This window comes from Drosophila biarmipes, chromosome X, assembly GCF_025231255.1.
Source record: "Drosophila biarmipes strain raj3 chromosome X, RU_DBia_V1.1, whole genome shotgun sequence".
NCBI lineage: Eukaryota > Metazoa > Arthropoda > Insecta > Diptera > Drosophilidae > Drosophila > Drosophila biarmipes.
Genome location: NC_066611.1, coordinates 8357952 through 8379258, shown reverse-complemented (window position 1 = coordinate 8379258; position 21307 = coordinate 8357952). Strand labels below are relative to the sequence as shown.

General features: G+C 40.9%; 4 protein-coding genes across 6 annotated transcripts; 2 read left to right on the top strand and 2 right to left on the bottom strand.

Moving 5' to 3' along the window:
• Positions 1–5512: 5512 nt before the first annotated feature.
• On the bottom strand, positions 5513–12918 carry LOC108036484 (mpv17-like protein 2). 2 transcript variants are annotated; one of them, XM_044093245.2, is made up of 2 exons: positions 12674–12918; positions 5513–7116 (listed from the first exon to the last, which is right to left on the bottom strand). In XM_044093245.2, exon 2 carries the CDS (start codon positions 6826–6828, stop codon positions 6091–6093), a length of 738 nt encoding a protein of 245 aa, XP_043949180.1. In that variant the 5' UTR covers positions 6829–7116; positions 12674–12918; the 3' UTR covers positions 5513–6090. The 2 variants fall into 2 exon arrangements, with proteins under 2 accessions (XP_043949180.1, XP_016968163.1); XM_017112674.3 differs by having other exon boundaries at positions 12800–12816.
• A 567-nt stretch (positions 12919–13485) lies between these two features.
• Positions 13486–15817, top strand: LOC108036546 (protein yippee). Its single transcript, XM_017112779.3, has 4 exons — positions 13486–13683; positions 13835–14044; positions 14103–14262; positions 15294–15817. Exons 2-4 carry the CDS (start codon positions 13927–13929, stop codon positions 15379–15381), a joined length of 366 nt encoding a protein of 121 aa, XP_016968268.1. The 5' UTR covers positions 13486–13683; positions 13835–13926; the 3' UTR covers positions 15382–15817.
• LOC108036554 (mitochondrial import inner membrane translocase subunit Tim9) lies at positions 15813–16507 on the bottom strand. Its single transcript, XM_017112793.3, has 3 exons — positions 16341–16507; positions 16139–16234; positions 15813–16074 (listed from the first exon to the last, which is right to left on the bottom strand). The coding sequence occupies exons 1-3, from the start codon at positions 16398–16400 to the stop codon at positions 15943–15945; spliced, it is 288 nt and encodes a 95-aa protein (XP_016968282.1). The 5' UTR covers positions 16401–16507; the 3' UTR covers positions 15813–15942.
• A 300-nt stretch (positions 16508–16807) lies between these two features.
• On the top strand, positions 16808–21271 carry LOC108036100 (RNA-binding protein 1). Of its 2 annotated transcripts, none has more exons than XM_017112079.2 (2): positions 16808–17389; positions 20560–21271. In XM_017112079.2, the coding sequence occupies exons 1-2, from the start codon at positions 17016–17018 to the stop codon at positions 20645–20647; spliced, it is 462 nt and encodes a 153-aa protein (XP_016967568.1). In that variant the 5' UTR covers positions 16808–17015; the 3' UTR covers positions 20648–21271. The 2 variants fall into 2 exon arrangements, with proteins under 2 accessions (XP_016967568.1, XP_016967559.1); XM_017112070.3 differs by lacking the exon at positions 20560–21271 and adding an exon at positions 18078–20225 and having other exon boundaries at positions 16809–17389.
• Positions 21272–21307: the final 36 nt, after the last annotated feature.

Genomic DNA, 21307 nt, shown 5'->3' with positions numbered 1-21307 from the left:
ACAATATAAAAAATTGGAAAGTTACACAGAAAAAAATAGGGATCATTTTCATACTTCCATGGAAATTTCATTAATTCGTCTTTACTATCATGATTCTTTTCCATAGTTTTCTATATATTTTTGCTGTGCAGATCATTGTTTTTAATAGAATTTTTAAAATTCCTTTAATTTCTTTAGGAAAAATTGTTATTGCAAAAATTAATATTTTAAACTTTAAAAGCAGAAACCTCATAAAATACGAAACAATCAAGGGATTGTTATTTAACAATATAAAACATATATAAATTATAACATTACACAAGAAAAATGTAGGGATCATTGTGAGTATATTTCTCATGAAAATGGTATTAATTAGTCTTTTCCATCATTATTTTCCTTAATTATTTATTTTATATTTTTTCTGTGCACATCATTGTTTTTTAAATTCCATTTCTTTCAGTAAATTTTTTTTTTAACTTTAAGCAAGAATGAATCTTCTTTGGTGGATGTAAAATTCATATAAAATGTAATAAAATATTAAGTTATATTATAATAATCATACATTTCAATAGTCATATAATATTATAGGGCTTATATACAAATCCATAGGACCTATTCTTATTTCTTAAAAACAGAACCTTCAACCAAAAGACTGTTTGCAGTACAAGAAACTCTAAATTGGTTTAGTGCCTTCCGCAAGCTCCTCTGTCAGGGGAATCATATCTCTAGGGGGGCCCATCGATCCATTGACGTCAGGGCCCGGCACACGCCCCCCGAAAGGTAGCTCCGGGCAGTTCTTTGAGTTGTCAGTTATCACCTCGCCGCTCCTCTGCGAGTGTGGGCCACTCCCTCGGACGATCGCAAGATACCCGTTTCCGGGGCTTTGGCTGTCATGAGTGCGAAAACCGAAAACCGTCCCCAAAAACCCGAAGTACGGGAGCAGCTCCAGGAGCACATGATCGTGGGTTGATGAATGCGGTTTTATCGCCCCGAGATAATACCCACTGCGGCCCATCCCCGGGCAGCCGCTCAGGGGCAAAACAACAGTGATAAGGTTAGTCATCCGCCCTGATTACGGATCCGCAAGTCATCCTCGGATATGAGCACGGATGTCGAACGATGGTAATTGCTCGGCTGATTTTCGTGATTTATTCGCATTTCTCTGGGACCGAATTATTCCGACACTTATTGGGCAGTTATTTGTTTTTATCATTCCCGGGTGCTAAATTAATTCTGGCTTGTTATGCGATATAAAAAATGGTAACCAAATAATGCTGGAGAGGGGAGTATTTATATTAAAATAGATCAAATAAGATTTTCCTTGTTAAAAATAAATGTATTTCCTCTATTCTTGTTATAAACCACATTTGTATGTTTAATACTAACTTAAAGCCTTGCCTAAATCTTTTAACTCTTAAGTATTTTTCTCTCCACTTTTATATATATATATTTCCTTGTTAAAATTCCACTCATATAAAATGTCAATAATTTATTAACTTAAACCCTTGTTTAAATCCTTTTCCTTGAGTATTTTTATCTTCATTTTCATATAAATATTTTCCTTCTTAAAAATAAATTAATTAACTTCCACTCTTGTTATAAGCCATATAAAATGTTAATAATTTATATAGTTAATATTAACTTAAAATCTTGTCTAAATCTTTTAACTGTTAAGTATTTTTCTCTCCATTTATGTATATATATATTTATTTTTTAAAAATAAATAAATGTTCTTCTACTCTTGTTATAAACCACATAAAATATCGTTAATTTATATGTTTAATATTAGCTTAAAACCTTGTTTAAATCGTTTTTCTTAAGTATTTTTCTCTCCAGTTTTATATATGTATAAATTTCTCCTTGTTAAAAATAAATTAATTTTCTTCCACTCTTGTTATAAACCACATAAAATGTTAATATTAACTTAAAATCTTTTTTAAATCTTTTCAACTCCTAAGTATTTTCCTCTTAATTTTTATGACATTTTCATAGCATTCTCAGCTGTTTTAAAGGTAATTTGTAATTCAATTTATTAAATTTATTAATTTCCTTACATCCCAAAGAGTCCAGGGAAAGATCATCGATCTGGAGGAAAATCCCTTAATACTTTTCCTCCGCATTTTGGTCAACACATTTGTGAGATACACACACACGTATCGAGATATTTATGATGTTCGAGAATCGTGGGCGTGGGCCAGAGATTTATCTGCTTACGCGGGCTTTCTTTATTTTCTTGTCCGCGTCTTCGAGCGGATTTTTTACCGCCCAAGGTCCCAGGCCCCATTAGAATTTTCACTGTCGATCTTTGGCATTCAAAAATAGCGCAGTGCAAACAAAACGAAGAGTTGCGGTTCGGGGAAAAAGCTGAATTTCTGCTGTTTACCAGCGGCCCCGACTATCTCTCTAATTGATTCCATTTTTTTTCGCCAGAATATACCCCCCCGAAAATACTGCTTACGCGTTTTCAAGGTTGGGGACGGCACCCAAAAAAATATTATGAAGTATAGAATGTAGAATCGGTAGATAAACACAATAGGGGCCCATAAAACCGCCGCAATCTTAACGTTTTACGATCTTTTAGCGGTCGCTCGTTGGTGCTCCACTCGTGACCAAGTCGCGTGCTCGAGACAGGCCCCCATTTTATTCAGCTCCCCAGGAAGGAGTAGGATCCGTGTTAGCGGATGATATTTATGGGCCAGTCAGCGGCACGTGTGGCTCTCCAAGTCGAAAATAAAAGGAACACCGAGAACTTGCCAGAAGCATACGTATAATATTTGTTTTCATGCTCAGATATACGAGTCTGTTTGTAGCTGTGACTTCTGCTATAAGGCTTTTAGTTGCCGCCATCTGAAACTTCCAGGGTATGGAAGGGGAGTTTGGGGCAAATTTTCAATAGTAAACGTAATTTATTCAGAATTTTAACATTTTTAAATCAAAATTTGTGAATAGTAGTAGAAAAAGTAGTAGTAGTAATATTAGTAGTAAAAGTAGTAGTAATATTAGTAGTAGAAGTAGTAGTACTAGCAGAATTGGAAACTGAAGAAATGGTAGTAGTATAATAGATCAACAATTTAATAAATATTAACACAAAAAAGAAATTAGAAGTGGTAATTGTAGGAGCAGTACTCGAACCTAAACCTTTTTTTGAATTTTCATGTATTATTTTCAATATTTTTTAAGAATCTTAAAGTTAACTAATTTTTAGCGAGCCTACAGACATACAAAATCGTAAAATAATCATTTGAAATCATAACTCAAAAAACATAGCCTACTTTAGTGCACCTCTTCGCTGGCTTATACTTTGACGTAGTTCATCTTAGTAAGAAGCACCCAGTTCATCATTCTTCTGTTGCAAATCCCTCGCCACCGAAATGTGTGCTAAAGAGTTACACACACACGCCCACCTTTTTGCCGGAGTAACAATTTACTTGCGCGTGGCTGCCCGGCACTCGAATTAAACCAAAAAAAAAAAAATAAAATATGTAAAAAAAGCCCGAACCCAGAGAAAAACGAACACCATGGCACCATAAAAAAATCGCTAGCTGGCAGCGTCGGTCGATCAATCCGTCAATCCGGCAAACCGTCGGATCGCCGGGCACTATTGTGTCCAATTTGAATGCTATACATAGTCGCCGAGGCACCGCCGTCGAGATCTCCAGGGGCTAGAGTACGGGTAGTGGTAGGGGCACCTGTTCGCCAGTTGCGTAAATTTGTATACACACTCGATACATAATCGCGCTCTTTGCCCCACGCCACTCTTTGGCTCTTTTACAAAACTTTTCGCAGTCCGGCTGCGCGTGTGCTGCTCTCCACTCGTCGCTCTGGGCTTTTGTTATATAACAGGCTTGCAATATAGCCATGCACGGCAAGAATTGAGATAGTTTTGGGTCATTCAGTATCAGATCTTCAAACTATTAAAAATGGTGTTGGAAAGTACACTATGAAGCAGGAAGATGAAGTTGTATTTTTTGCAGCATACTTTCGGGCGCATTTAAAAGAGGTTTGAAATCTCAAAAATCTCTAAAGATGCCATTTTAGAATGTTTGTATGAACATTTGTTAAATAAAATAACAGTATGAAGATTTAAAAAATTTTATAATATTTTATGGCATTTAAAAAACAAATTTTCAAAGAAAATATTAAGTTTTTACGGCATACTTTCAGGCGCGTTTTAAAGTGGTTTGACATCTCAAAAATCTCCGAAGGTGAACAATTTTTTAATGCTTATATATGTTTATTATATTTAAAGTATTGACATTTTGAAAATTAAAATAAATTTTAAATAAATGTATTTTAGAATATTTTAGCAATTTACAAAAATAAATTTCCCCTAAAAAGTTTAATATCAAACAATCTTATCAAGTCCCAAGAAACTTTCTTCTCATATTTGGGCACACATAAATATTTCATTCTGTGTATTTTCTGCATTTGTATATTCGTATTTTTATCATTATTGCGAGAATAACACGGGGACGAGCCCTGAAATCCGACCAATCCGCGAGCTCTGGGCGGTGGCAGTAGCTTATCTCACGCATTTATGCATGACAGATGACGCAGTGCGTCGGCAGATATGATCATTGGGACAGATGACAAGTGAAGCCAAAGAAGTCTTTCGAAATGTGGTCACTCCAAAAGAGCTTCGACTCGCATTTACTGGGATCACCCCGAAGATTTAGGCATCACGCATACGCCCAGTATGCTTCAACAAATTAAAAATTTAAAGAATTGGCAAGAAATTATCATCAATATATTAAGAATTATTATATATAGAAACATTTTATTTCAAAAGGTGTTCTTAAAATGTTATAAACATTTTTCTAAAAATGTTTAAAACCTTTTTGTTGAGAATATGGCGCCCAAACACTCATTACAAAATCAAATTATGTATTCCAAACGGTATGGGATCTCAATTTTTACTCAAAGCGGCCCCAAACAAACAAGATTAGGTTGCTAGGTAGCCACGCGAAATCGAGAACTAATCTTCTGAGCCAAAACTGGTTCGAAAAGGTCCCACAACTGGTCTTGTTTTCCGATTCGCGAGACCAGACACAAATACATATATGCGAAAAATTAGGCAAAAACTGAATTCAAATAAATTTCAACCGAAATACATGCAAAACGAGGCGAGGCGGAATTTATTCTTTTTTTCCAAAAAGAAACCCGATTTCGTTGCCATCCACATGGCATTGAATCGAGTCTCTTTTTGCCAAGTTCTTTTTTATTTGGCAACTTTCATTATCAATGTCAAGCACGATTCTAATTAAACGCTCTTGAAATAAAAGAAAAAACGAATTCAGCCAGATAACGCCTGGCAGCTGCTCATTTCATTAATGGATATGAGGAAGAAGCACTCTTTATAGTACATAGATAGACACGGAGGTGCTGGAGACTGGATGACGTGTTGCCAGAATAATTTTCAAGGCCTGTTAAGATCGTTTTAGATATAGAAGGTACATTATAAATAGTTATACAAATGCTTCGTCTAAGATCGAATTATTTAAACAGAAGTTTATTAGGTTACTAATTAGTAAAGCTTTGAAGCTTAAGATTTTCTCCTAGTGTAGTCTTTCACCTCCTCGACACACCTCTAATTAATTTCAGTTAGAGCCTTTGAAAGTCAAATCAGCAGAATTGGAAATTCGTGAGTTCGGCTATAGAATGGCAGCCCTCACGTGTCCATCTATATTTATAGCTATACATTTTCTAATGATGCCCCCTAGCCCCTTATCACTGGTCATTATTCCTGTGAATTATTTTTAAGACGGCTGCTAGGCAGCGCTTATCAGGTGGAAGCAACTCATAAGGTAGGCTTGGCAGCGTCCCAATCTCATCGCCTCGCATCTCATCGCATCGCCTGTTTGCTAGCCCGACTGTTGCTACAGGGAATCTTATCGCCGCCGACCCACTGGATGTGCGTCATCGGCTCGGGCTTCCTTCTTCGCTCCGGATCGTTTTAATAGATCCTTGGTGAGCAGTAATTTCCAGAAATTCCAATTGACATAACACACACTGGCTTGGTCTCTGTACACGGGCTCGTCTGTATTTACAAGGTTTTCGCTTTGATAATAAATAGTTACAAGGAAGGGAGGAGTGGCGCAGGCTGGCGCTGGGTTAGGGAACCTTCTTGAGGTGCGAGTGCGACTGTTTGTGTTTGACCTTCGAGGTCAGCACGTCGTAGCCCAGACTGATGATGTTGTCGTAGAAGATGCGGTAATGGGTGGGGACCCAGTAGAAGTTGACGAACTGCGCCACCGGCCACACCGTCCACTCGGCGGCGTACAGCTTCCAGGCCTTCTCCTTGATCTCCTCCCACACCTCGTGCTTGTCCTTCCGCTCCAGCAGGCCCAGGGTGACGAAGAAGGCCGTTATGTAGATGGGCGAGCAGATCAGCTGGTCGAGCACGATCTTCTTGGCCACCACGCGCATACTGCGACCGGGCAGTCGTTTGTCCAGCATCTTGTACCAATAGTGACAGATCACGCCCACCGTCACACCGCTGGTGGCCATGTGGGCGGTGCGGGTGGACTCGAAGCGTTCGATTTCGCCGCAATAGATCTCCAGGTGCTGTTCGAGGATGTCGCCCACACAGCTGAGGGTCAGCGAGATGCCCACATTGGTGAAGAGCAGGAAGCGGCTGCTGAAGGCGTTCGCATGCCACTCCCGCAGCTTTTGCAGCGCTCCAAGGCCAACGGTGGTGGTGGCGCTGGTGGTGCCGCCACTGGGCGCTGCTCCGCCGGCTCCACCGGCTGTGCCGCTTCGCCGTGGCCAGCTCATCCGCAGGCTGCGCTGGCCGCGCATGGCCCTGGACAGGATGAGGCCACGGGCCGGGCAGCTGCGCAGGGATTGCATGCTGTCCGCCTGGGATAACTCAATCTTCTAGGGGGTTGTGTTGGGTGCTTCTCTTCGTCGTCCGGCGGTTTTTCGATATTTACATGCCCTCCGCCTGCGGGCCAGCCATAATGTCAGCGGTGTCTGAAAACGGGATGTGCTTCTCGGGTCCTGGGATGGGTTCACAAAGGTATACACATGGTTTTTTCGAATTTTGTTTTTTTTTTTTTTTTTTTTAAATATTAAGTTACTTCCTTCCGTGAAGAGGGAAGAATTATTTGGCCGCCCCGTTGGAACGGGTTAACGCCACTGCCAATGTATGAAATTAAATTTCAAGAAAAACAAAATTTAATGGACAGCTATGTAAATATCGTGCAGTAGTTTCTGGTGATGTTATGATGACAATGAACGATGAGCGATGACGATGAACGATAAGCGATGAAAATGTTATCAATATGTGTGAGAAATTTTAATTTTGAGATTTTGTGAGTTGGTATAAGCGTGGATGGTGTTATAGTGTGTTAAATGAGCAGTGTGGAGTGTGTTGTATTAGATATTAATATTAGCAGCTCGAATGAAACTGGTAATCGATGTCCAATTTTCAATTGGTTCATTTCCAAGTAAACGATAGATATCGTTATATTTAAGTAGTGTTGGATAATTTTGTCTTGTTGGTGTATATTTTGAGCAATTTAACAAAATATGCGAAATGTCTTCATTAACGTTACACGAATCGCATAGGGCGTTATCGTAGACTTTCATTTTGGAAAGTGTGTATTTGTCAAAAGCATGTCCGCTTAAGATTCTGTTTAGAGTCTTCGTTTCTATACGGTTGAATAGGTGTTCTTTGTTTTTAAACCAAGGCTTGGAAGTGGTATATGGTGAGAGGAGAGAGTAACCCTTGTTACGCTCTAATGAGAACAGACTGTATTCACGCTCCCAGTCTTGTTTTATTTGCGCGAACATATGATTGATTGCGTCCTTAAGGGTCCATCTGACGGGTGCGAAAGAGCCGTTAATTTTAGCATTTTTAGCCGCTGTATCTGCGAGATCGTTTTCCCAAATATTGGAATGGCTTGGAATGTGGTGAAATTCTATGGATAGCAGGGTTGGGTTGTTTATGACTTTTTTCAGAATGCATTGAGAGATGCAGTTTTTGGAGTTCGTGTTCTTTATTGTCTGGATGGCACCAAGACTGTCAGTTAAAATTGCTATTTTGGAGAACTTTTTTGAAATACCGAAGTCAATGGCTTTTTCTAGGGCTGTGAGTTCAGCAGTCAGCGACGATAGTTTTTTGTCGGTGTAGAAACTTTTTATCGAATTGGAATTTAAGTGGACAAAGGCACCTCCTGTAAAATTTTCCGACACAGAACCATCCGTGAAGATGATTTCCATATTTTTTGAGGTTAAACTTCTTATTTTTTCTTTAAATAAAGAGAGAATTATAGTCTCGTTTGCCATTTTTTTATTTGTACAAGTACCTTTAAAGAAATTTGTGTCAACTGAAATCTTGCGTGTGGACAGAGAGTAAGGACAAATAGGAGCAATACTATCCAGGATATTTTTAAATTCAGCATAAATTCTACTGTAACTAGTATTTTTGGCTACAAAGGAGTTTGACAGAAGCGACGCAGATGGTAGTCCATGAGCGAACGTTTTGGCCAACTCCTTCGCTGTAGCGAATTTAATCCTATAAGCTGGAGGAAGTTCAGCTGCAAGATTATAAATAATATTAATTGGAGTCGATTTAATAAGTCCTAAGGCCTTTCTAAGGTGGAAATTAGCATGCTTATTTATATTGTTTTGTACTGATTTTGATATGTTTGAAAAAGAGGAGCAGGCGTATTCATATCTAGTTCTAATAAATGCTTTATAAAAGAGTAGTGACTTGCTTGGATGTACTCCGAAGCGGCAACCACTGAGCATTTGAATAAACATATTCGTTTGATTCGATTTAGAGATCGTTTTATTTACATGCTGAACAGACGAGTTGTTTGAACTTATGACTCTACCTAAATAATTTATACTATTTACATTTTTTAAAATAATATTATTGCACAAGATACTTAAAGGTTTTTTTCTTAGATTAAAATGAATGGTGGCTGATTTGTCTGGATTAAAAGTAAGATTATTAATATTGCACAGTTCCATAAACCTATTTACTTTTTGTTCTAATTTCTCTTCAGCCATCGAAAAGACTTTGTCATAACAGACTAGAAAGAAGTCGTCAGCGTACTGGAACAGAATACTGTCATGGTCATTACTTAAGCTGTGAAGCTCAGCTGTATATAAATTAAAGAGGATTGGACTCAGACAACTACCTTGACTAACTCCTTTGTTTACAGTTATCTCTGCAGTACCCATAGTGAGAACTCTTTTACTAAGGAAGTTTATAATGAAATAAATATGATTGTGGTCGAAACCCAAACTAACTAATTTGCTACCCAGAATAGGGATATTGACGGCATCAAAGGCTTTACTTAAGTCTAAAACCGCTGCGGTAACGTGGAAACCACGAGCTTTTAGGTTGGCTATGTTATTTATTACATCGTTGATGCATTGGGCAGTAGAATGGTTTTTTCTGAACGCATAGGATCTTGGTGGCAGAATTTTATTTTTATTAATGTACTCTTCCATCCGCAATTTAATCAAACCTTCTAAGCACTTAAAAGTCACACTTAGAAGGCAGATAGGTCTGTTGTTGGTAATAATTGAAGAGTCTAGATTTTTTTTGGGAACAGGTATAACCCTTATTTTCCGCCACTGATCTGGAATAAACCCATTGTCTAAAGTAATGTTTAGCAGGGATACCAGTTTTTCTATTTGACTTAAGGGTAGAGATAGAAGCATTCTGTATGAAATGTTGTCAAGACCCTTAGCCGAGTCTGGGTTACGAGAGTTAAGGAAGTCAAGAAGTTCACGCGCTGAGAAATTAGAGTTGGTATATCTATAAAGCAGATCAGGAGAAAAAGATACGTCAGGACACATCGCAGTGTTGGGAGCTGTGGCTATTTGATTGAGAAAATCTCTATGTTCTGAGTCAGATATTGCACTGTTTGACGGTTTAATTTGTTTAAAAAGTTTAAGATTTTTGATTTTGTTCCACATATCTTTCAGAGAAGAGGGGTTAGAAATGTCTTCTGCTAGCTTATTGAGGTTTTCTTTTCTCATTTTATAATAATAGTTGTTAAGTTTTTTATTACTGTTAATATAGGCAATAGCATCAGATTGTAGTTTGGATTTAAAATATTTTTGTCTGCACGCGTTTCTTAATCTAAACAATTTTTCACATACCTCGTCCCAATACTTTTTTGGAACATATCTATTGTTTGTATTTATTTTAATTGAATTATTACAGTGTATTGTTTGGGATAAGTTGGAAATGCTATCTAACGTTGTAATTTGAATTTTGGAAAAGTCTTTGATTATTTTATTATGGTTAAATTTAATAATATTAGTCGAAGCAGAAATTTGGTCTATTTCAATTAAGATTGGGAAATGATTGCTATTTGATATTTTAGAATTTATTGAGGACCAGTTAGAACAAAGATTGCTACTATTAATGAAAGTGAGATCGAGTGTTGAAGTATAGGATGGGTTATGGGAGTAAGTTGGAGAGCCGTTGTTAAGGCAAAAGAAACCGGAGTGTAAGAGGGAATTTTCTAAAATACCGCCTCTGACATCTTGAGTATTATTACCCCAAATGCTGGATTTGGCATTGAAGTCACCACCTATGACAGTTAGACCACTCGATTGAGCAGCAATAGTAAATAGATCATCGCAGCCTTGTTGAAAAGAATTAATGTCTGTGCTGGGAGCAGCATAGACACTGAAAATATTAATATTATTTCTTAGGTTAATTGTACGGATACCAATGACTTCTAAGCTAATATCACAGTTGATTTGTTTAAAGCGTATGTGTTTTTTTAAGTAAATTCCAACGCCTCCATAACCATCGTTACGCGGCTTACATACAAAATTATAATTTGCCAAGCTACACATGGAATTATTGGAAATCCATATCTCTGATAAAATTGCTATGTCTATGTTATTGTTTACTAAGAATAATTCTAGTAATTGTTTGTTATTATTAGCAGTTAAGCTCTGAATATTATACTGTAGGATTTTTATTGTCATTTAAATAATATAACTTTATGTTTTATTTTCAAATGAAAACAGATAGACAAATGAAAGAGAAAAGAAAAACGAATAAATAAAAAACAATTAATTTAACAGAAAAAAAAAAAAAAAAAAAAAAAAAAAAAAAATCAGAAAAATAAGTAAATAGATAAATAAATAAATAAAAAAGTTATTATTCAAAATTAAACAAGTTGATTAATTTTGAACAAATCAATTTTTGAGTTTGTAAGTGCTATTCTGTTTCTTAAATTCTCTAAAAAGTTTCTTGATTCAGGTACTAAATTGGTTGTTTCGTTGACTAGAAATGAGGATATTTCAGAAGCTAATTGATTTAAGCTATTCTCCGCAGCTTCAAGAGCTGGATTGTCTAAAAAAGGTTGACTAGAGGGTGAGGAACTAGGTGGATTAGAATGAATGAGAGAAAACTTTTCGTTTGGAGTGTACTCATGTTCATAAAGAGCAGCTTTCCAGCTGATCATAGTGTCGCGTGAATTTTTATCTTCGTTTTTCTTGTTAAGAGAGTTCTTAACAACCTTATTAAAAGGGTTTTGTGCAAATATTTGTTGGGTAGCTATTTTGGTATTATTTTGTAACACTGGATTGGCAGATTTTCTTTGCCATGTTGGCTGGGGGAAGTGGGTTAAGTCGTTGGTGTCGACTTCATCTAAAATTTGGAAGAGAGAGGGGTACCTAATCTTCGTTTCATTTCGTGATAAATTCTCAATAGTCATACATTTCTGGATAGCGTACGCTCTCTTACGAGCAGGGCACTCAAGAGAGGTGGCTGGGTGATTTTGTTTGCAGTTGGCACAAACGAGTTGATTACATTGTTGTTCTCTTGAATGCGAAAGAGAACATTTACTGCATTTTTGTTCAGTTTGTTTACAATGCTGAGCAAAGTGATTAAATCTAAAACAACGAAAACATTGACTAAAAGGAACATATGGACTAACATTAATTTTGGTGTACAGGAAGACAATCTCGTTGGGAATTTGAGTACCTTTAAAAAGAATCTTAACCCTAGGAGTGTTAATAAAAATATCTTTATTGTCTCGGTCCTTAGTCTTCACACGAATTATTTCTTGAATAGGTACTGGAGAAGAAATGTACTCCTTAAGTTCAGAGTCGGAAAATTTTGTCGGAATATTAAAAATAATACCCATTTTAAAAATGAAATGCTTAAGAATTTTAGGTTCGTAACCATTACTTTTAAGATTTGAGGACAGGATGCTATTAGCTGCCGTTGCTGACTTGCACTCAGCCTTGCAGCGCCCATAACCAATCTTATTTACTGAAATTATATCTTTAATATTTAATTTTAGCAGGACAGCATTTAGTTCAAGAGGATTTATAGGAACTCTTCTAGGTCGGTTTTCGCCATTGGTTTCACCAATTTTGTCTATGTAGACCACAAAGGGTCCCTTGTGAGCGCTGCTGTACGAGTATCCGTTGTTTTCCAAATTTCCACTTTCTCTCTTCTCTTCTTTGCTAGCAGGATCCGTTATAGCTTTACCACTTACTTGGCTGGTTGGACTCGGATGACTTACAGGGTCAATGACTTCTTTCATCACAACTTCTTCGCTTTCCGATTCTACTAAATTGTTATCCGTAGGTTTTTTCTTTTTATTTAAGGGCGATAATTTCGGCCTTTTAACGTTGCTCAGCTCCGAATAAGGGTTTTTACCCTTGGCCTCGGAGGAGGCCATTTTTCTTGGAGTAACTTTACCCGTAATTGATTGTTTATTTAACCAATAACAACAGACAAATATTTATAAAAGGTATTAAACGTATATATTACGTTATATTTTTGTTTTGAAAAAAAACAGAATAAGTAAAAATCGGTATCACACACTGCTCAAACACCTCCGTTGCATGCAACAGTCAGCACGCGAAGAATTTTGTTTTTTTTGATTTGACTTTTGAAAGGCAATTCGGACACACGCAACAGCAACAACAACAATAACAACCATCACGTGTAGTGAACAGCTGGGCTGACCAGGGCTGGCGCGAGAGGGCTATCGATAGCAGCAATCGATGACAGTCGGGGGCAAGTCATTTGAAATTGATTGAATTGCGGTTATTCGAAATTAATTGAATTGCGGTTAGCTACTTAATATTTATTTTAAGGAAATAAAAGCTGAGAAATAAAACATTTATGAGAAAAACAGCTGTGCTTCAAATGGAAGATTTTGAACTGTTAGACTTCTTTGAATGTTTAATTGTATATATACAAAATAAATAAAAAGATTTTGTGAGCGAATTAATTTTCTTATTTTTTAGTGTAAAGAAATTAAGGAAACATAAACTACATATTTTCTTAGTTAGTATACAACGAAATATGTATTTATGTGTTTGTATAAAGCTTACTTACAGTGTAAAACTTGGAGCTAACTTAAAATTAGCTGGTCTGGAAATTTTATTTTGAAACGGTTTCCTTACATATTTACTAAGTTAAAAAAATAACTTATTTGTAATTAAGCAACTTAGCTTGCCAGCCCTGAATCCCCTGTCGATAGCTTGCATCGATAGCGCAGAACACGGCGACAACCCTAGAAAGCATTCCACAGTGTTTTGTTGTTTTTTGTGCAAGCGTCGCATTAGCTCCGTTCCAGACCCAAATCGGGCATATATAGCCAGCCCACATCCGGTTGCAGGTGCGCAGGAGCCCGAGGACAGCGCCCGCCAGCCCCTGACGCGGGTTCTCCTGGTCGCAGCAGCGCCAAACAGCTGAGTAAGGTACTGCGTTGTTGTTGTCGCTGCTGGGTCGTGCAAGTGGGACGCAGTAAGTGGAGTCCCAAGCAAAAGCCCAGCGCAGACATAGATAAGGAGCACTGCGAGGCCAGGAAGCAATCGGAGTAATACCCAGATTATGCCCCGCTTTTAATAGGAACAAAGGAACACCAGCGCACACACAGACGCAACGCACACACACACAGAGGGGCTGAGGCACGCACAAGAGAGAGCGAGAGAGGCAGCACAATGGGACGCATATTTCTGGAGCACCTCGGCGGGCTGAAGCTCTTCAACTGCGCCCAGTGCCACACGAACCTGACCAACCGCAGCCAACTGATCAGCACCCGCTTCACGGGCGCAACAGGTGAGTCGTCCGCCCCAGCCGTGGTTATGCAACGATAACACCCTGTAATGCCACGCAGGACGCGCCTATCTGTTCAAGCGGGTGGTCAACCTGACCTTCAGCAACATCCAGGAACGGGTCATGCTCACCGGCCGTCACATGGTGCGCGACGTCATGTGCAAGAACTGCGGCGCCAAGCTGGGCTGGATGTACGAGTTCGCCACCGAGGAGTCGCAAAAGTGGGTATAACCAGGAAAACCCGGGTTCAGGGAGTCAGAAGTTCAGGCAACAGATTAGGATCGATAGGAGTTAGTGATGTTTTAGTTGAATCAATTTAAATTGGTCAGTTGTCTCTGCGAGGAGTCCCAAAAGTGGGTAAAAGCAGGCAGGAAACCCAAGTTCAGGGATTCTAGGATGATTAGGATGTCTCGCCCCCGGTCTTTACCTTCGACAGCTTGAAATATCCCTGCTAATAAAGGATCCAGCGGTTCACTTAGTGAGTTTTAAGTTAACCAATTTGAATTTTAGTTTTCTCTAGCAGCCAAGATCGTCTTACTGGGATGGAAGTACAAGTTTTCCACTAAGGATTCCCAAAAGTGGGTAAAAGCAGGCAGGAAACCCAAAATCAGGGGTTCTACAAGTTCAGGCATCAGATTAGGAGTTCCCCTCCTCCGTTTTAATCGTCAAAAGCAAATCAAGGATCCAGAGGTTCAGTGTTTGATGTTATATGTTTTGGCCCAATTAGCTTGGTGTCTTACTATAGATCTCCTTTGTGTTTGCCTACTTTGCATCAGCACTGCGTTCTTATTGAGGATCTACAAAAGGAGAACCCTTAAAAACAGATGCAATAGGAGATCCCTAAATGAACATAATAAGCTTTGTAGGAAACAGGAGTCAGAATATGAAGAAATATTTCAAGCTAAATATAGGCAAGCAAATATTTATATGCATTGCAGCTAGTATTTTTCATGGCAACCACAGAATTTGTTTATACATACCTAATTAGGGACACAAAAAAAACGTAATAAGCAGAAAGATGTATAATATAGCTAAGCAACACTAAAATCAAATAGAAAAGCTTTTTTTTTAACAAAAAAAAAAGTGTTAAAGATGGATAAAAATCCCTGTATAACCCTAAATCATCCGAAGTGCAGGACTTTTAAAAGTTTTAGGCAAAAAGTTTCTATACAAAAATGTTAGGAGTCGAAGTATAGTTCCCCGTCGCCCAGTCAAATAAGAAATCTCACTAACTCCCCATCCCATCCGCCAGGTACAAGGAGGGCCGCGTGATCCTGGAGTACGCCCTGATCACCGAGGCGGAGGGCTTTCCCTCGGAGGCCGCCACCACGAGTCACTGAGCCGACCGAGCTGAGCAGCCAGCCGGAAAACGACAAACGAGAACCACGCATTGGCCGAGGAACCGTGTGTAGCCCTAAGTATTGAGTAGCAGGCCACAGGCGATGGCCTCTCTGCATTAGACCTAGTTTAGAGATCGCCGTAGTCGGGGAGCACCCGCTGGGCATCCGGCACGGAGCACCTGCGTCTACGGCTCTGTCTTAACGTGACTTAAACGTAGTTATATAGGCACATCTAGCACGTAAGCAGCTGCGGCGCCCGATTCTACCATTAACATGTCATGAGGCTGAAGTGCTAACCAGAGATAGGTCCCCTCCACCCATCGGTTCGAACTGATCCGCAGTGGACGGATCCCGATCCACACTTGTGTCTTTTTCAAACAAGATCTCTAGACCGTAATCAATCACAGCAATAAAGTACCACAATAATCGAATAGCATGTAACAATCGTCGGGGTACCTCGTCGGCTCGTCTCTTTACTCGGCTATTTTGACAAATGCAGGAAAAATGCATCATCTCAGTTGTCTAAACACTAGTTAAGCTTGATAATAACAACTAAAACACCTATAGTTTGCCAGTCTTTTGGGCCATGGCCAGGGCGTTCTCATTGGCGATGACCTGGAACTCCTGGAAGCGCTGCGAGACGCGCTGGTTCATCTTCAGGTACTTCTCCATGCAGTTCAGCGAGCACTTCTCCTGCAAAGTCGAGCGGAATTATTTGCGGGCTGGCATCGTGCTGCAGTGCGTCAGCAAGACTCACCTCAGAATCCCTGACATCACGCGAGGTGAAGTCGCGCACGCAGTCTGTGAAGCACATCTCGGACAGCTTGTTGTAGGACATCAGGAAGTCGGAGAACTGAAGGGTGGTTAAATATGACCAAAATAAATGAAAACCACATTGCATCACTTGCTGGAACCGGGTCTCTGGCGGCCCACGGAGCCGCCGCGGCCAGGCCACTCACCGTCTTCATTTGGTCCTTGTCCAGCTGGTCCAGCGCTATGTTTTCCGGGCTCTTGGCCATCTTGTGCGGCGGTATTTAATTCAAGTTTCTCGAAACGAAGGCAAAGAGCAATAATAATGTGCCTATATTAAATAATAGAATAGAGGTGGCAGGGCGACGATAACACCGATAGGTTGTCAGACTCAACTGTCAGGTGGGTGTCCGTGCTGAGTTAGCAGTGTCGCACAGCTGACTGTTTACTAGGGTGATAATTCATTGCGGGTCTTTGCAGCACTGTATACGGAATCTTTGTTGCTTTACAAATAGTTTCACTCATCCTGCTTTAATGCTGTACAAAAAGCACGCTTAAAAGAAGCAAATCACGGCAAAAGTAGCATATAATCGATAGGCTAGCCATGTCACCCACCTTCGCTTTAGTGTGACCATGCACTTAGCCGTTAAAGAATTGCACTCCTTTGCAGCACTGCACGGCACGCCATCTTTTTTTCGCCACAAACATTTTTTCTCGCCCTGCCTTTGGGAGTGTTTGCTGCGCAAAAAAGCGAGAAAATCCGATTGAAGCCAGCAGGAAGGCCCTGAAAAAGCAGAGCAGAGCCCGCCGAGCGAGTGGACACGCACCAAGCGACCAGCAGGAGCACTCAGCGCCGCACACACACGGAACACAGAGCCAGCGCAATGCCACGCTACCGGGAATGGGACCTGGCCTGCAAGGTGTACGTGGGCAACCTGGGCTCCTCGGCCTCCAAGTACGAGATCGAGAACGCGTTCAGCAAGTACGGACCCTTGCGCAACGTCTGGGTGGCCCGCAATCCGCCCGGCTTCGCCTTCGTCGAGTTCGAGGATCGCCGCGACGCCGAGGACGCGACCCGCGGCCTGGACGGCACCCGCTGCTGCGGCACCCGCATCCGCGTCGAGATGTCCTCCGGGCGATCGCGCGAGGGTCGCGGCGGCGGTGGCGGCGGCGGCACCCGTGCTGGCGAGGGGCGTGGCGGCGGCGGAGGCGGCTCCGGCGGCGGTACACGGGCTGGCGATGGCGGCGGTCGCTATAGGTGAGTACGGCCCCTGGCATTCCACATAGGTACCAACGAGCCACCAAAAAACGCAACCCCCCAACCCCCAACCCCCTCTCGATTATGAAACATCATAATTTTGGCCAATTTGTGCAGAAAATATGCAGAAATACATATACATATAGTTGATGATCTGTGCCGTGTGTGTGTGTGTGTGTGTGTGTGCCCTGGCGTGTGTGTATGCTTGTGAAAAATCGATTCGCGTATACATACGAAAGCGGGCCCGAATTACACACTCTCCCCCTGAGTGGGACACCACTGTAAGCCACACATCATAAGCACACACAGTGGCGTCCGTGAGAACAGTCCTGCCGCACAGTGGCGTCCTTGGCGCACGCAGTCCTGGTTGTTTCTCGCTAATCAATCGATTTTCTAGCTTGTCTCTTTCCCCATGGGAGATCCAGATACCCAGATCTTGTTACTAGCCCATTTCATTGCTCATTATATTGCACCCGAGGTCCATAGTTTCAAGTTCAAAGAGTATAGCTTTTAACTAGAGAAAACGTTTTGTTTGTTGTTTTTTAGTAAAAAAAAAAAGATACAAGAGAAAATATGTTTTTATATTTACAAAGCAAAACAAAACAAAATAAAAAAAAAATAATAGTAAAAACAAAGTAAATCGAACGCTTGGAGCCAATTTTAATGTGGTCTCACAATCATTTTGCAGGATAAAGTCTTCTTCTTCTACTACAACAAGCACAACAAGAACTACTACAACAACAACATCAATAAGAATAATAATAATAATTAAAAGAACAACAAAGAAAAGAACAGCAACAGCTACTACTACTAGAACTTCTACTACTACTCCTCTTCCTTCAACAAGAACAACAACAACAACCAAAAGAACAACAACAGCTACTACAAGAACAACAACAACTAGTACTACAGCAGATCCTGCTCCTCCTATTACACACATTTCACCACCAACAACAACAGCCACCACCACACCACCATGCAATAATTTGTTGTGCGGCCCTAGTCAGAAATTCAACAAATTCGATATATTCCGCTGACCACAGAACCGAGAACCAGTACGAATAACCGAACGACTGCAACACTACACCCCCTCCACCACCTGTTCAGCTCGACCCAGGCCACAGAATAGACAAAAAGCATCATCAGCAACGTCTCCGGCTCCGCAGCTATAAGAATAATGCACCCAAAACCAGCCCAAGCGCACACCCACAGCCACCTAACAACATCGCACTGGTCGGGGGGCAAACGATCATTTCATATTGCATTTATTAATAACCCAGTGAGGCGGGACACTTTATGGTCTCTTTTCGAATGAATAGAAAGCTCGCATAATTTCATTGTATATTATTATAACTTGCAAAAAAAAGTCTGGTTCGGTTAAAAAAATGATCGCTTGCCCCTTGGGGCCAACAACTTCACATCATTTCTAGTCTGTTAGTTGACAGCATCTTCAGACTACACCACACCACACACACACTCTGCCATTAACCACACTAATCACCAAGAACCACAGCGAACCGGGCGGCATCGGCGGCAACAGAGCAACTCCATCAAGAATCTAACTCCAATATGCATCTATGCATATATATATATTTACACACTCACCAGTCTAGCAACGCTTCAAAAGTCAACTTCCTACGCCTCCACGTTGTGCGGTTGTCTTCAGCCTGCTTCCTTCGTCCCCAACAAACCAACCAACCACCCACCACCTCATCATCCGTCATCTTTAGTGCAGCTACAGCATCAGCAACAAGCTACAGCTACAAAGACCAACTGCAACAACAGCTTCTACTACTTCTACTACGACAACTGGCAGCCAGTCGGCAAAAGTATCCGTATGGATCTTTTGTTGGCTCCACCACTCAGTAGTTGCACCTTTCCCTTGCAATCAAACAAGATTGAGGCTGCTTCACGCTAATTCCTTCAATCGCAGCAAGTATGAAACCTTTGGCAGCCACCGACAACACTCCCCCTCGAACCGAAACGAGAAACGTAACGTCTCTAACAAAGCCCGTTTGTTATAATTCTATTTATGGTTTCTGCTAATGTGTTTTTTTAATCTTTCGTTCTTGTACTCTAACCATCTACTGAGACCATGTTGTTCGCGCTAACTGTCTGCTTTCTGTGTATATATACCGTGTAGCTTGAGTTCGCCTTGAGTTCTCGAACTCAATGTCAGACTGTTAAGCAACCAAACGACCCCACCACCAATCGATCAGTCGACCAAGCACCAGCAGCATCAGAAGGGCAGGGTCTTCTTCAAGCTCGCCGCTCCACATCGCGCGGATGGTAGGAGCAGCACGGCCACCACCACCAAACCACAACCACCACCTGATCCTCTCTTGCTGCTAACTGATGCTTCCCCACCAACTGCTTCTTCATACGACCTACGTTCTTCGGCTGCTGCAACAGAATAGAATGATTCACCAATATATATTATCCACCAACAACACACACCAAAAAAAAAAAAAAAAAAAACTGAAAACACAACACAGCCACCCTAGTCACAGTCAATCAACTCAGAATCGTATCGTATCAACAGCCCAAACTACAACAATTCAACAACAAGAACCTACTACTACTACTACAATTCAACAACAACTACAACAGTCTCCTCAGTCTGCTCTGCTCATCAACCAACTAAGCAACCTACCAACAAACCAATCAGCCAACCAATCCAACCAACCACCACCAATTACTTTATGTAAATGTCACACCAACGCTTTCGTAAAAATGGGGCCAAAAAAATAAGAAAAGAAACCAAAAATATATCAGCTATATCTCCACCACCTTCAAGCACCTTCAGCCACCAAAAAAAAAAAAAACAAAACCAAAAATCAGCCAGCTCTCCGCTCTCAGCTCCGCTCCGCTCAGCTCAGCCAAATTAAAGCTCCAATATCAGCTCTCCGATCCGTATCCGATCCACCAGATCCATCAGCCCAAGTTGTGTGTTCTTTGATCGAGAGCACTCTGTCAACTTCACGTATCTTAAGGAATTGCTATCTTACTACACGACTAGTTAAGTTACTCCCTAGTGCAAAATCGATTTAATTTGTATTTTCTTTCTCTCTCTCTCTCTCTTTCTCCCTCTCTCTCCTGCCTCTTTCTATGGCCTGTCTGTGTGTCGTGCCCAATATGCTTTCCCCAACGCCACACCCGTTTCGTTGCAGATCCCGCTCGCCCCGCCGCTCCAGGACACGCAGCCGCAGCTTCTCGCGGGACCGTCGCAGCCGCTCCGACTCCAGGGACCGCCACTAGACGAGGGAGCCCCAGGAGCAGCCCCAATCCAGACTACACACACACACACGTATATATAGAGAGATATATATATAATATAGCCACAGCGTTGGGGCCAAATGTGTCTGTTTTCCCCCTCACAAAGAAGGTCCACAGATTCCTTAGTTTGACTCAAAGAAATTCGTCCTGCATCTATCCCCTCCCAAGAAGAGACCCCAGAACCACCCCAGAGCCACTCCACAAAGGACCACCACCACCAGCACACACAACCCAGCCATCTCCGATCTGGACGGATCGCAAGTATAGCCACAGTACAACTACGGTACACATTGGTATTTAGGCTTTAAGACTTTGGTAGATTTTAATTAAAACAAAACAAAACAAAACAAAAGCGAGTAATGCAACCACTACAACACACTAAGAGCGGGCCATCCAAGGGGAGCGTGTGCTGTTCCACACTCTCCCGCGGATGCCCACTCTTTGTCCATTGGTTTTTCTTCGAATCTGTCGCAACACAAAATGTCAAGAGGAAAACGATTGAAGAGCAGTGAGAAGTTTCTATATACATACGAATGATTGACGGAAGTGCGAGTAATTAAGTCGTGAAATGAAAATCAATAAATTGAACATAATTTAAAACCAAAACGCTGTCAAGTGGCTTATTCATTGGGATAAGGCACG

Excerpts from the sequence above, each read along its gene's own strand:
- LOC108036484 (XM_044093245.2), bottom strand. The coding sequence starts at position 6,828 with ATGCAATCCCTGCGCAGCTGCCCGGCCCGTGGCCTCATCCTGTCCAGG.
- LOC108036546 (XM_017112779.3), top strand. The coding sequence starts at position 13,927 with ATGGGACGCATATTTCTGGAGCACCTCGGCGGGCTGAAGCTCTTCAAC. Across the intron at positions 14,045-14,102 it reads CCGCTTCACGGGCGCAACAG|GACGCGCCTATCTGTTCAAG; the intron begins GTGAGTCGTCCG and ends AATGCCACGCAG. Across the intron at positions 14,263-15,293 it reads GCCACCGAGGAGTCGCAAAA|GTACAAGGAGGGCCGCGTGA; the intron begins GTGGGTATAACC and ends CCCATCCGCCAG.
- LOC108036554 (XM_017112793.3), bottom strand. The coding sequence starts at position 16,400 with ATGGCCAAGAGCCCGGAAAACATAGCGCTGGACCAGCTGGACAAGGAC. Across the intron at positions 16,235-16,340 it reads ACAAGGACCAAATGAAGACG|TTCTCCGACTTCCTGATGTC; the intron begins GTGAGTGGCCTG and ends ACCACCCTTCAG. Across the intron at positions 16,075-16,138 it reads GTGATGTCAGGGATTCTGAG|GAGAAGTGCTCGCTGAACTG; the intron begins GTGAGTCTTGCT and ends TCGACTTTGCAG.
- LOC108036100 (XM_017112070.3), top strand. The coding sequence starts at position 17,016 with ATGCCACGCTACCGGGAATGGGACCTGGCCTGCAAGGTGTACGTGGGC. Across the intron at positions 17,390-18,077 it reads GATGGCGGCGGTCGCTATAG|GATAAAGTCTTCTTCTTCTA; the intron begins GTGAGTACGGCC and ends ATCATTTTGCAG.